This window comes from Neoarius graeffei, chromosome 12, assembly GCF_027579695.1.
Source record: "Neoarius graeffei isolate fNeoGra1 chromosome 12, fNeoGra1.pri, whole genome shotgun sequence".
Taxonomy (NCBI): domain Eukaryota; kingdom Metazoa; phylum Chordata; class Actinopteri; order Siluriformes; family Ariidae; genus Neoarius; species Neoarius graeffei.
This window is the reverse complement of record NC_083580.1, coordinates 11,402,552-11,416,699: the sequence shown is the minus strand read 5'-3', so window position 1 is coordinate 11,416,699 and position 14,148 is coordinate 11,402,552. Positions and strand designations below refer to the sequence as shown.

At 43.0% G+C, this 14,148-nt stretch overlaps 1 protein-coding gene across 2 annotated transcripts in view; it reads right to left on the bottom strand.

Annotated features, from left to right (window-relative positions):
- The window catches only part of sfswap (splicing factor SWAP), a 401,543-nt gene extending 388,214 nt beyond the window's left edge, over positions 1–13,329 (bottom strand). For both annotated transcript variants that reach the window (XM_060935514.1, XM_060935515.1), the window contains exon 1: positions 12,982–13,329. In XM_060935514.1, the coding sequence (XP_060791497.1) occupies positions 12,982–13,169 (188 nt within the window). In that variant the 5' untranslated portion in view covers positions 13,170–13,329. The remainder of the gene's footprint in view (positions 1–12,981) is intronic.
- Positions 13,330–14,148: the final 819 nt, after the last annotated feature.

Here is a 14,148-nt window from a genome sequence, read left to right as displayed (position 1 = left end):
ATCAATTTTGTGCCAAAATGTTCAGACAATACTTTTGAAATATCAAACAAAAACGACAAATCAAAATACAAAAAAAGAACAAAAAGTCAATTTTTTTTAGACTGGCAAACAAATTATTCGTGTAATCGTGCAAAATATCAGTCTATTACTCTTCAGAAACCTTTTATTTTTGTTCCGCGTCTTTCTCAGTTTTGTTTGGCGTAATTTATTTTGGTTGCGATTCCAGCTTTCTCGTTTGCGCTCCCTGACTTTTTGCTTGCAGTTTTGGCACAAACTTGACGTGTGGGTGGGCTGTCCAGGAATGCATTCCCATTGACTAACTTGTGTTTGACTGACAGCTACGCTCAGCCATTCCCTACTCGGATTCTGGCGGACTGTTTGACGAGTGACCGATCCATTGACGGTAAACAAGGATCGAGTGGACTTCCAGGCTTTTTTCTAGAAAACTTTAGTATGAGGGCGCTCACCATGGCAAGGGAGCGAAGCGGGGGGGGGGGGGGGGATGGTGCCGGTTGTCCCCCCCCCACCGTGCAAAGCCTTTGAAAAATGCTCCAATGGGACATTCTGAGGCTATCTGAGAGGGAAATTGTAACAAATTGTCTGTCAACATTGAAAAAGAAAGAAGTAATCTTCTTCTGCCCCGGACAGTCTTTGGCTTTCTTCCGCTTCGTGCCGCGGGATGACATCTTTAAATGCCCAAGTGTCAACAAAAACAACTCACGAACTACTGTCAAAAGCTCCCACGCCGGTGGGTGAAAGGTCATTCAGTCTCGAGAAATCTCGCTCTACAAGTCAGCTGACCTTGTATGTAACCCATGTCAAATCTCGCTAGAGCAGCCGCGACAAGTAAACAACTAAACAACATGGCGCCTCAGTCTGGAAAACGCCAATTCGGATTGTTTTTGCACCGTCTGGCGGTGTATCTACTATGATTGGAATATTTTTGGAGCAATTATAACGTATTTGATGATCAGACACATTGTCACGTAGTGTTGCTGGGATGTTTTCACGGAGTCGGTAAGGGGGCGCACGCCGAGAGTAAGAGGGCGCAGCGCCCCTGTTCCCCCGTTTAGACGAAAGCCTGACTTCAGTGGCGACTATGATACTGAATTCATTCAGTATCATAGTCGCCACTGAAGTTCACTCAATCCTTGTTTACCGTCAATGGATCGGTCACTCGTCAAACAGTCCGCCAGAATCCGAGTAGGGAATGGCTGAGCGTAGCTGTCAGTCAAACACAAGTTACCCAATGGGAATGCATTCCTGGACAGCCCACCCACACGTCAAGTTTGTGCCAAAACTGCAAGCAAAAAGTCAGGGAGCACAAACAAGAAAGCTGGAATCGCAACCAAAATAAATTACGTCAAACAAAACTGAGAAAGACGCGGAACAAAAATAAAAGGTTTCTGAAGAGTAATAGATTGATATTTTGCACGATTACACGAATAATTTGTTCGCCAGTCTAAAAAAATTGACTTTTTGTTCTTTTTTTGTATTTTGATTTGTCGTTTTCGTTTGATATTTCAAAAGTATTGTATGAACATTTTGGCACAAAATTGCTTCCATAGCGCAATACCAGAAACAGTCAGTGCGTTTACATGCACATCTAAATCGAGCTGCTGTCGGTAATCGAGCTAAGGGTCCCAGCAGCGGTGCCAGAGAAATCCAATCCTCCATGCACACAAGGAAATCGAGCTATTGTGTGAGGTACATTGTGCACCCGAGCCACAGGTGGCGCGACACGCCCCATCGTGTTGGTACACTTCCGGTTGTCGTCATGAAGAAGAGCTATTCAAGAGTATAAACAAAGTTATCAGTTCCGTGTTCACAAGAAGAACGACGACGAGGACAGCAACATCGATATATATTTATTCAACTCCTTAAGCTGAATGAGCATGAACTCTATCTCTTCATTGCTCCAGAAGTGCACGTTTCTACTACTGTTGTCATGCCGACCGAGGCTGTTGTGTTTCCCGCTTGTGGTCTCGTCACTCGTCACTTCCGGAAGGGGCAGTGCTGAAGTACGTAGCTCGATAGGGTTTACATGCACCAAGTAGCTCGGCTACAATCGCATAATCTAGGTCGTGTAGCCTGATTACGAGAAATCCAGTTCGGTTCGATTTCAGCCGAGTTATGGCAGAAATTCGATTTTCTCTATGTGCATGTAAACGCACTGAGTCAGTTGAAATCAAGCCATTTGAGGCGAACTGGTCCGCCTCTGAAAAGCCTTGGCATTTGGATTTCCCGGGAAACATTGATTTTCGTGACGTCGCGTGTGGGACGCCTCCTTCTGAATCCTACGTCAGCGCTGGTTTGTTTATGAGAAAACGACCTGGTGGTTTTCTGCAAATTTCTTCAACGTTATCGCGTAATTATTAAAATGGTTAACAGATGTATCGTAGGAGGGTGTAGCAACACCAATCTTGATGGGATTAGTACTCATCGTTTCCCAAAAGACCGGACAATGAGAGAGAAATGGGAGCGCTTGGTCTACACAGGCTGTGCACTGAAACCGTGCAAAGCTCGCGCAGCCTGCTGGCGCTTCCGCAGATAACGTCACGATTCTGGCTCCAGACTCTCTTGGGATTTTTCCAGACGCGTTTTGTGATTTTATTTTTTTCTGCTGTAGACAGATGGCCTTGTGCAAAATTACCCTTCTGGATGAGTGTGTAAAGGGACATACTTTCATATAAAAAAAAATTTTAAAAAATGAAATTGGTCCAGAACAGGCTTTCATCTAAACGGGGGAACAACAGGGGCGCTGCGCCCTCTTACTCTCAGCATGCACCCCCTTACCGACTCCGTGAAAACATCCCAGCAACACTACGTGACAATGTGTCTGATCATCAAATACGTTATAATTGCTCCAAAAATATTCCAATCATAGTAGATACACCGCCAGACGGTGCAAAAACAATCCGAATTGGCGTTTTCCAGACTGAGGCGCCATGTTGTTTACTTGTCGCGGCTGCTCTCGCGAGATTTGACATGGGTTACATACAAGGTCAGCTGACTTGTAGAGCGAGATTTCTCGAGACTGAATGACCTTTCACCCACCGGCGCGGGAGCTTTTGACAGTAGTTCGTGAGTTGTTTTTGTTGACACTTGGGCATTTAAAGATGTCATCCCGCGGCACGAAGCGGAAGAAAGCCAAAGACTGTCCGGGGCAGAAGAAGATTACTTCTTTCTTTTTCAATGTTGACAGACAATTTGTTACAATTTCCCTCTCAGATAGCCTCAGAATGTCCCATTGGAGCATTTTTCAAAGGCTTTGCACGGCCGGGGGGGGGGGGGGGGGGGGGGGGGCGACAACCGGCACCATCTCCACCCCCCGCTTCGCTCCCTCGCCATGGTGAGCGCCCTCATACTAAATTTTTCTAGAAAAAACCCTGCAGAATATGCACTTTAAAACATGGTCCTGAACAAAATTAAGCTGATCTCATGAATTTCTAAAGCGACCCTCTAAGAGGAAGTTAAGGGAAATATAGAAACGCAGAGAAATCTGATCTTGTTTCGACATTTTGAGATGCAGCCAACACAGCGGGTTTCTGAAAAACGTCCTCCTTCGAACTAGAACTCAAAAACTACACAAGATACCAAAGTGGTGCGTAAAACTACTTTTCCTTCTGGCTTTTCGTCAGCCTTTGCATGAGAAACAAAAAGTCACCGCACACGGTTCTGATGCGCAAACATTATACACTTCATAATCCCCCTTTCCTAATCTTTGCGTATCCTTGCTTATCCACTGCGGATCATGGATGAGCTCAAACCAAACCCAGCCCAGCTGCCATTAGATGAGAGGTCGCCAATCTTATCACGGTGTTAACACAGACAGAAAGAGCCATTCACACTCACGAGCAATTTAGAGAAGCACAATGACCTAATTTGCATGTCTTTGGACTGTCGGAGGAAACCAGAACCCCCGCAGGCCAGAGAAGAACATGCAACCTCCATAAGGTGCCAGTTAACCTTGTGCAAAAATGAACTGAAAATTGCAGACTTTTTTTTTTTTTTGGAAGATTTAATTCTGATTATTTGCGATAAAACAACACGATCTTGGCAGCTCGGAATAATTTTTAAACTAGAAAAGCACTCAGTAGCGTATACCTCCACCAAGCTACATATTATCATCGAAATCAAATCACTTGAACTTCGGATAATACTAAAGCTGGACGCCTAATTTCATCTAAAATTCGGTCACTACTTTTTGACTTGCGTTCGGAACGAACATAAAAAAAAAATCCTGGATCCACATACACATCCATGGTCTAAAGGTTAGAGAAGCAGGTTTGGGACCAAATGGTCACCAGTTCAATTCCCGAGACCTGTAGGAATGGCTGAAGTGCCCTTGAACAAGGCACCTAACCCCAAACTGCTCCCCACTGCTGTGGGTTTGTCAAGGTCCTGTTGTACATCGCTCTGGATAAAGAGGATCTGCTAAATCCCTGGAACGTAAGGCCATCCTTAAAAAAAAAATCAGTTTCCTGTCCACCAGGTGAGCAAAAAAAATTTTCAGTAGGGAGGGAGGGATTTATATATATATATATATATATATATATATATTTATTTATTTATTTATTTATTTTAGTGCTGTCAAGCGATTAAAATATTTAATTGCGATTAATGTCGTGACTGTCATAGTTAACTCGCGATTAATCGCAATTTAATCGCACATTTTTGTCACATGAAAAACCATTGTAATTCTCTTATCAGCATAAAAAAGTCAATGGGCTTGCTCACCGTTCGAACTGCGGGGGTACTCGGGGGATCCGAGATCCCCTGAAACAAACATGAGATCCCTTGAAAACATGATTTGGGAAATGTTAGGGGGTCTCTAAAATATTGGCAAAATGATGTTTATTGACATAGCAATCGTGTGTAACGGGAAGCATTTGCATATCCGAAGCGAGTGCGCGATGGAGAGCCGCGCTCTGAGACAAGCGCAAGCACCCCCCCAAGGGAAAAAAAGGGACCCCCCGAAAATATCAGCATAGTTCGAACACTGGTTGTACCAATGTTTTTTTTTTTTTTATTGCAGAGCATAACACATCTCGTCACAGCCACTGCAAAGTGGGGCTGGAGCTGCCGATGGGAAAACGAAACCTAAGCCGAGCACCGTGGCTCTTCGGGGGAGGGCAGAGGACTCTGGCTGTGCGGGGCGTGGCATTACAGTCTAGCTGCTATCGTTTTTCTAAGCAAAGTCTCTGTTCCAAGTTCCTGGCAGTTTCAAAAGCTTATGAAAAACCTACATGTCACAGAGCGTTAATCTCGCGATAAAAAAAAAAAATTATCGCCATTAAAATTGAGTAAAGTTAACGCGTTAATAACGACATTTTTGACAGCACTAATATATGGCAGCACGGTGGTGTAGTGGTTAGCACTGTCGCCTCACAGCAAGAAGGTCCGGGTTCGAGCCCCGTGGCCGGCGAGGGCCTTTCTGTGCGGAGTTTGCATGTTCTCCCCGTGTCCGCGTGGGTTTCCTCCGGGTGCTCCGGTTTCCCCCACAGTCCAAAGACATGCAGGTTAGGTTAACTGGTGACTCTAAATTGAGCGTAGGTGTGAATGTGAGTGTGAATGGTTGTCTGTGTCTATGTGTCAGCCCTGTGATGACCTGGCGACTTGTCCAGGGTGTACCCCGCCTTTCGCCCGTAGTCAGCTGGGATAGGCTCCAGCTTGCCTGCGACCCTGTAGAACAGGATAAAGTGGCTACAGATAATGAGATGATATAAAATAATAATAATAATAATAATAATATATATATATATATATATATATATATATATATATATATATATATATATATATATATAAGAAATCGCAATGCTGTGTTTGCTTTTTCTTTCAGTACTTTTTTATTACAAAAGCAGACAGTTGGAATAGATCTATTAGGTTCTCCTACAGATCTGTCAGGGTCATTAACAAAAGTAGGTAATGAATTTCGCATAACAAAACTCAAAAGCTGTTTGTAGCGTCTCGGATGGATCAAGATCAAACGAATTTTCCAGTAACGGTTTGTGATGGTCCGACACACGGACTTTTTGTAGTTCTAAATCGAGCGTTAGGCCTAGTTCGGATGAAATTACACTATTAAAATGATCACTGAATGATTTGTTTTTCTGAATCTTTACTATTTAGTTGTTCGCTAGAATACCATTTTGCGATTTCACACTTAAGCAAATGTTTGAAAACTCCAGATCTCCTTCCTTCATGGTGGCTGCCATTTTTTTGTGCCGCACAGCGCATGCGCAGAGCTGATTCGATTCTATATTCTGCGCGGAATGCGTAAACCTCAAGTTCGATTTTAGATTTACGAACCCGAAAAAAATGTCAAAAAAACGGCGTTAAAAAAAAAAAAAATTTCAACCGCACAAACGGCACTCACCCGGCCGGTGGACCGGAAACAGAACATTTTTTAATAATGGCCTAACGCATTAAAATCTAATCTATAGACCTTCTCAGAGTCAATATCACATGATCATAAATAAATAGGTAAATCCAAAATGGCGGTCGGTATTAATAAAATAAAATCCTTCTCGCTAAACACACTTGGGTTGAATTAGATGGCTTGAATCTTCTCTCTCAATCCAAATCTAAAAGAAATCCAAATTTAACTTCAATGCTCCAGCGCACACAACTACCAAACAATGCAAATTTGCTTGTAAATTTAACCATTTCCGACCTCCTGAAGCCTTACTCGGAAAAGAATGAAATAACAGACTACTATCAGTTGAATAACTGTTGCAGCCATAAGCTGCGCGCAATAACGTACCATTCTGAACTGTATTTCAGATACAGATAACGCATAAACACACGAGGCGTGTCGGCATTTGTTTACCCATTTTGAAACCACAGCGCTCCGATGGAGCCGAGGAGGGCTATTATTCCTTGTTCACCTTTCCTCAAAATTTCATACAAAAGGAGTGAACGCAGGGTCGTGGTTAGCACCGTCGCCTCACAGCAAAAAGGTCCTGTGTTCGAGGCCGGCGAGGGCCTTTCTATGTGGCGTTTGCATGTCCTCCGGTTTCCCCCACAGTCCAAAGACATGCAGGTTAGGTTAACTGGTGGCTCTAAATCGACCGAGTGTGTGAATGGTTGTGTGTCCCGACTGAAAAAGGTCAAGCGATAAATCTCTCTGGTCTATTTTAAGAATAAATGCGAAATATCCTTTAAACTAATCCTTTAACAGCACAGAGAGGCCTGTGTGCGTGTGTGTAATTGTCTAACCTAAATAACTTGTGCATCTCCATTCGCAACGCATTAACTCAACCTGGCGACTTGTCCAGGGTGAACCCCGCCTCTCGCCCATAGTCAGCTGAGACGGGCTACGTCCTGCAGAACAGGATAAGTGGTTACGGATAACGGACGGATAGATGGGAGTGAACGAACAAACAAACAGAGGTGGAAAAAAAATAAAATCAGAGCCGTCAAGCAAGTACGGAGCAGCGTACTACCTGCCCCAATGGGCCTCTATTACCCCTTTTCCACCAAAGCAGTTCCAGGGCTGGTTCGGGGCCAGTGCTTAGTTTGGAACCGGGTTTTCTGTTTCCACTGACAAAGAACTGGCTCTGGGCCAGAAAAACCGGTTCCAGGCTAGCACCAACTCTCTGCTGGGCCAGAGGAAAGAACCGCTTACGTCAGCGGGGGGGGCGGAGTTGTTAAGACCAACAACAATCGCAAGACCGCGAGAGAGCGCCATTTTTAAATAAGTGACAAGATATCATGGATGCAGTAAAGCAGCAGTCATACCTGGCAATAAAAGTGTTTCTGATTCTGATTCATTATTGCTTCTTCTTCTCTGTGTTGCTGTTGCTTCGGTGTTCGCGCCAAGGTTTATGCAAACGCAGCGACGTAGCTAACTGACGTATACATTTACCCCTTTTCCACCAAATCAGTTCCAGGGCTGGTTCGGTGCTGGTGCTGGTTCACAACTCGTATAACTTGCGAGCCAGCTGAGAACCAGTCTGCTTTTCCATAGCTTGTGGTGCTAAGGGGATCCACGTCATTACGTCGCTGCATTTGCATAAACCTTGGCCCGAACATCGAAGCAACAACAACACGGAGAAGAAGAAACAGCAACAACAACAATAATAATGGCGGACTTCGCGTTTGTACAGCTGCTGCTTCTCGTCACTTAAAAATGGCAGCCTTTCACGGTCTTGTTATTGTTGTCGGTCTTAACAACTCCGCCCCCCCCGCTGACATAAGCGGTTCTTTCCTCTGGCCCAGCAGAGAGTTGGTGCTAGCCTGGAACCGGTTTTTCTGGCCCCAGAGCCAGTTCTTTGTCAGTGGAAACAGAAAACCCAGTTCCAAACTAAGCACTGGCCCCGAACCAGCCCTGGAACTGCTTTGGTGGAAAAGGGGCTAGTGACGTAATGACGTGGCTCCCCTTAGCACCCCGAGCTATGGAAAAGCAAACTGGTTCGCAAGTTGAACGAGTTATGAACCAGCACCAGCCCTGGAACTGATTTGGTGGAAAAGGGGTTAGGGTTGTTTTACAATCAGGGTACTCAAGCTAAAAATCTCATTTAACACTTATCTTCAATATCAAAAGGCTTGACTAAATAAACTTGGTTGTTTATTGTAGCCCTGTGATAGCGCTATTTACCATGCAAAAAAAAATTTTTGGTGATAACGTTATTTTTGGTGAATGTATGCAATATATGTCATATCTAGCAAAATTACTCGTGTCATTTAGAAAAAGTGCTTTTTTGACCACAGGTAGCTCCAAAAGGGATGCACTTAAATCATTCTTTATACCATAAAACACATATTTGGTTCCATATCATTGGAAACACAGTTAAGTTTTAATGTTGAATGCCAGTAAGTTTTCAGACTATTTTGATCAAATTAGGATGTAATTGTGTCAAAAAATATGTCCTCTCCGAGACAGCTAATTTTTCACTATAAAATAACATATCTAAAATTATTATTTTCATCCTAAAATGTGGTCAAGATATTGGGACATAAATATTAGAGACAACTAACACAAAGCTTACAGCCTTATATTTAAAAGCACTATGGAAGTAGCGGATTCTGAATTGGGCAATTCCATGTAAATGTCAACCTCACCATGCAAAAATAAAGCAACATGTAATACATCAAAACCACTCCCAGAGATATCACCTAGGCCTGTATTTTACAGATGTGAATAAGTTGAACCAATTTGTAACCAACCTAATATGTCACTGTCAGTCTTTCTTTCTTTCTTATAATGTAAACCCCAAGCTAAAATCAACTATGATCATGTACAATTCTATATTATTGCCACAAGCCACAGAAATGTATGCTAAAATCCACAAAACAGCAAAACAATAGCCATCCTAAATATTATTTAAGAACTTTCATAGTTTTAGCTGATATTTAGAGAGTTTTTCAAAAGGTTATGGTGGTTAAATTGCTGATTTTCTAAACATATGCCATGTCTATTTCAGACGCGTCACATCCATAACGCTGACTTTTCCTTCCGAAACTCTGCATGAAATCCAAAATATTTTAAACAAAGATTTTTTTAGTATTCACCTATGGCGATATCTATCAAATGGATCTCTCCATTTCGACATTAGGTTTACAATTTCACAGAGTTTGATAAAAATGTACAGTCACCCAAGAAAAGTGATACTTTTTCTGTCACATCCATAACGCATCTTTTATTGGCGTTTTCTGGCATGCCCTAGATGTACTATGGGAATTGTTCTTGTTCTATCACTTCTCCAGTATGGTACAGCCTTAAAATATGCAACACCTGTTTAAATACTGGGAGACAATAAAACATGCACTGGGTCATTTGTTGCCATTTTGAGTTCAAGTGTCACGTCCATAACGCTGGAATTGCTCAATTGTCAAAAAAAACCCCGTCCTCTCCGAGAATCACTTCATTTGTTTCTCCCAGCCCTGCTTAAAGCTACACTTAATCTTGTTATAATACAAACTATCACACATGCCTATCTGTTCTTTGAATTTTGTCTATCAATTTGAATTTTGGACCCCTGTGACACAAACTTTGTACCCTGATTGGAAAACAACCCGGAATTTATCTGTGGTGTACGGAAGCCGAGAGAGGCCCTTCATATAATCTTTTTTTATTCACCTTGTTATTCCGAGATAACGACATAATTAATTCAGGATCTCGAGAAAACAACACAACTAATTCGAGATCTCGAGAAAACAAAACCGTTATTTCGAGATCGAGAAAACAAAACAATTATTTCATGATCTCAGCTGGATCACTGCATCTCCGTCGGTAGAGACGAAGCCGGGCCAGTCTTCTGCGGACGTGCCGCGGACTAATTTTGAAATGATCCCTTATTAAAAGACTTAATGCAATCTCTCCCTGTGTCAACCCCTGATCAAAATATTGCCTTATTAGGTGATCGATTATTCCAGATATTCTAATGACCAAAGTTGCTGGCTTGCAAGTTGAACGAGTTGTGAACCAGCATCAGCACTGGCCCCGAACCAGCCCTGGAACTGATTTGGTGGAAAAGGAGCATTAGAGAACAGATTCTGCAGGACAGGAGGTACTCCAGGACCAGGAAGGGGAACTTTCTGAAATAAAAATGCTTTTGCGAAACGACTGACATCAGAGTCTCCAAAGCAAATTCCACATGCAAGAAGATGCACAGGCTTCCCTCAAGTCAGATCTAATGACAACAAAATGTTATTCGTGTTGGGGGGACAAACAAACAAACAAACAAACAAACAAACAAACAAACAAAAGCAATATTTCAAATCTCATACATCTTTAGGATCTGTAGAGGGAGGACAGTGCATCCTTGTATCATGATGCTATAGCATAATATTTGAGCAAAAAAGTGCCTTTTAGGAATCAATCAGTTTCCTCTCGAACATCTTCAGCTTAAACAACAACAACAACAAGCCAAGTTATCTCGATCAATTGTTGGTTTATTTATTTGGATAGATTCTCATGCATGTCACTTGAACCGGAGGCCTCCAGCTGCAGAGTCTTTGGACTGTGGGGGAAACCGGAGCACCCGGAGGAAACCCACGCGGACAACAGGAGAACATGCAAACTCCGCACAGAAAGGCCCTCGCCGGCCACAGGGCTCGAACCCGGACCTTCTTGCTGTCAGGCGACAGCGCTAACCACTACACCACCGTGCCGCCCGTAGTGGATTCTGAATCGTCAAAAAAAACAAAAAAAAACGTCCTCTCCGAGAATCACTTCATTTGTTTCTCCCAGCCCTGCTTAAAGCTACACTTAATCTTGTTATAATACAAACTATCACACATGCCTATCAATTTGAATTTTGGACCCCTGTGACACAAACTTTGTACCCTGATTGGAAAACAACCCGGAATTTATCTGTGGTGTACGGAAGCTGCGAGAGGCCCTTCATATAATCTTTTTTTATTCACCTTGTTATTCCGAGATAACGACATAATTAATTCAGGATCTCGAGAAAAAATTATTTCATGATCTCAGCTGGATCACTGTATCTCCGTCGGTAGAGACGAAACCGGGCCGGTCTTCTGCGGACGTGCCGCAGACTAATTTTGAAATGATCCCTTATTAAAAGACTTAATGCAATCTCTCCCTGTGTCAACCCCTGATCAAAATATTGCCTTATTAGGTGATCGATTATTCCAGACATCTAATGACCAAAGTTGCGTCTATACAGAATGACAAATAGCCCCAAAGTCAGCACATCACAAGTCTCTTGGCGCACCTGAATGAACCATTTCTCAGCTGTTTACTCGAGATCACGGAATAATTGTTTTGTTTTCTCGAGATCTCGAATTAGTTGTGTTATGCCGCTTTTCCACTACAAATGCGGCTGAGTCGGGCTGAGCCGTGCCGTGCTGAGTCGAGCTGAGTGGGGCTGTTGGAGTTGCATTTCGACTACAACCGCGCTGAACCGTGCTGGCTGGAAGTGGGTGGACACATTGGGTGGAGTTAGCGAAAGTGGGTGGACATCAGGTGATGTCGTTAAGCAGCGCAAACAGTGACATCAGTGATCTTTTAAGCGGTAGTCTCACAACCCGAATAGTAAACAATAAACATGGAGGACATGGAGTCATTAGTGTTGCTGGTCTTGGTGCTGTGGCTTGTTGTCACCGACAACGCCAACAGATACTGGCAAGAGCGTATAGATGAGGCGAGGCGCATAAGGCTTCAGAAATTCTCGTAATTCTTCTCCTTCCGGGTTTGCGGTGTTTACAGATCCCAGCGTGCTCGCGGGGCGTGTGTGGGCATGTGAGGACACTCCTCCTCACCAATCAGTGCACAGGGGAGTGTCTGCTCACGCCCCCAACCTCACTCGGCTCGGTTTGGCTCGCTTCAGCCCCACTCCAAAACCGTGCGAGTTTTGGGTGCTGAGTAAGGCTGAAGCGAGCTGAGTCGTGCTGTTTTTTGGTAGTCGAAACGCGAGCCGTGTCGGGCTGAAGTGAGCTGAAGCGAGCTGAAAAAGGGTAGTGGAAAAGGGCCATTAGAGAATAGATTCTGCAGGACAGGAGGTACTCCAGGACCAGGAAGGGGAACTTTCTGAAATAATGCTTTTGCGAAACGACTGACATCAGAGTCTCCAAAGCAAATTCCACATGCAAGAAGATGCACAGGCTTCCCTCAAGTCAGATCTAATGACAACAAAATGTTATTCGTGTTGGGGGGACAAACAAACAAACAAACAAACAAACAGCAGCAATATTTCAAATCTCATACATCTTTAGGATCTGTAGAGGGAGGACAGTGCATCCTTGTATCATGATGCTATAGCATAATATCTGAGTAAAAAAGTGCCTTTTAGGAATCAATCAGTTTCCTCTCGAACATCTTCAGCTTAAACAACAACAACAACAACAACAACAAGCCAAGTTATCTCGATCAATTGTTGGTTTGTTTATTTATTTGGACAGATTCTCATGCATGTCACTTGAACCGGAGGCCTCCAGCTGCAGAGTCTTTGGAAGACATTTAAAGTGGGGTTAAAGTAAGCATTCCCTTTTTAGGTTTGTTTAACCGACCTATCGATCATGAGCTTGCTGTCTCCCATCCAGGGGATGAGGTGTTTGCCGTGCTCGTGGAACGCGGCCCTCTCATCATCCCGGAAGAGCTTGCACGCGTAGCCGAACACCAGCAGCTCGGCGTACTTGCTGCCCGCGCTCTCCTCCTTCGGCGGCTTGTCCGTTTTACTCGCTCCTCTCCGGTACATTCCGACTCGGCTTCAAACCCAAACAGCTCATAAACACACCGCCTTCCCAAATGGCCGTGTTTTAAATAAACAACTAACCCAAAATAAACAGCTCGGCGCTGGGGCTCTTTTCAAAACACCAGCTACAGTTGTCCCTCTCTCGGCTTGAGCAGATCTCTGATTTTCCCTCCTTCGCAGATTCGTTATTTGCTTCTTCCACACCGCGTCGTCATTTGTCTAATTTTTTTTTAAATATAAAACTTATCATATACACGCCAACGTTTGAAGTCTTAGTCGTCACTTCAAACACTAATTCCAGGAATTTAAACCATCCAGACGTATATCTGTGCCGAAAGTGCGAACGGGAAATAAAACGGGCACTTTTTTAGGATTCCTTTGGCCTTTCCGGAAAGACTTTAAAACAACTTTCCATTAGAGACGGGATTTATGGCTCTTTGATAGGATCCGCATCTTTGTGATCCGTTCAAAAGACTGGCTCTTTTTAAATATTTATTCAGTTTTAAGAAGACAGCGTCTAAAGAAGCCAGATCCCTCTGCTTAGACAGTGACGTCAATATTTCTGGACATACCTTTCATATAAAGCAACCTAGACTTACATTATTGTAACCCCTAAACGCTCATAAATAACCATTACAAAACAATGAGGGCTTCAATGAATGTCCATGCAGAACGGCTTTTCTGTAAAAAAAAAAAAAAAAAGAACCCACTCTATCAAGAACGCAAGAATATTTTATAGAAAAACACTTGTTTTACAAAAATATTTCAGTCTGAGATACAAAATAGATACAACTACAATAAATATAACTCAAGAACTAGTTATCACACAAGAACATTTTAATAGAAAAAAACAAACTTTCTATATTAAAAATATTGAAATTGTAAGAAAAATAGATACAACTAAACAGTCAGATAAATAGATAAAGTTATAACAAGAACACAAGATTATTTTAATAGGAAAAACAAACTATTAATGCAAAAA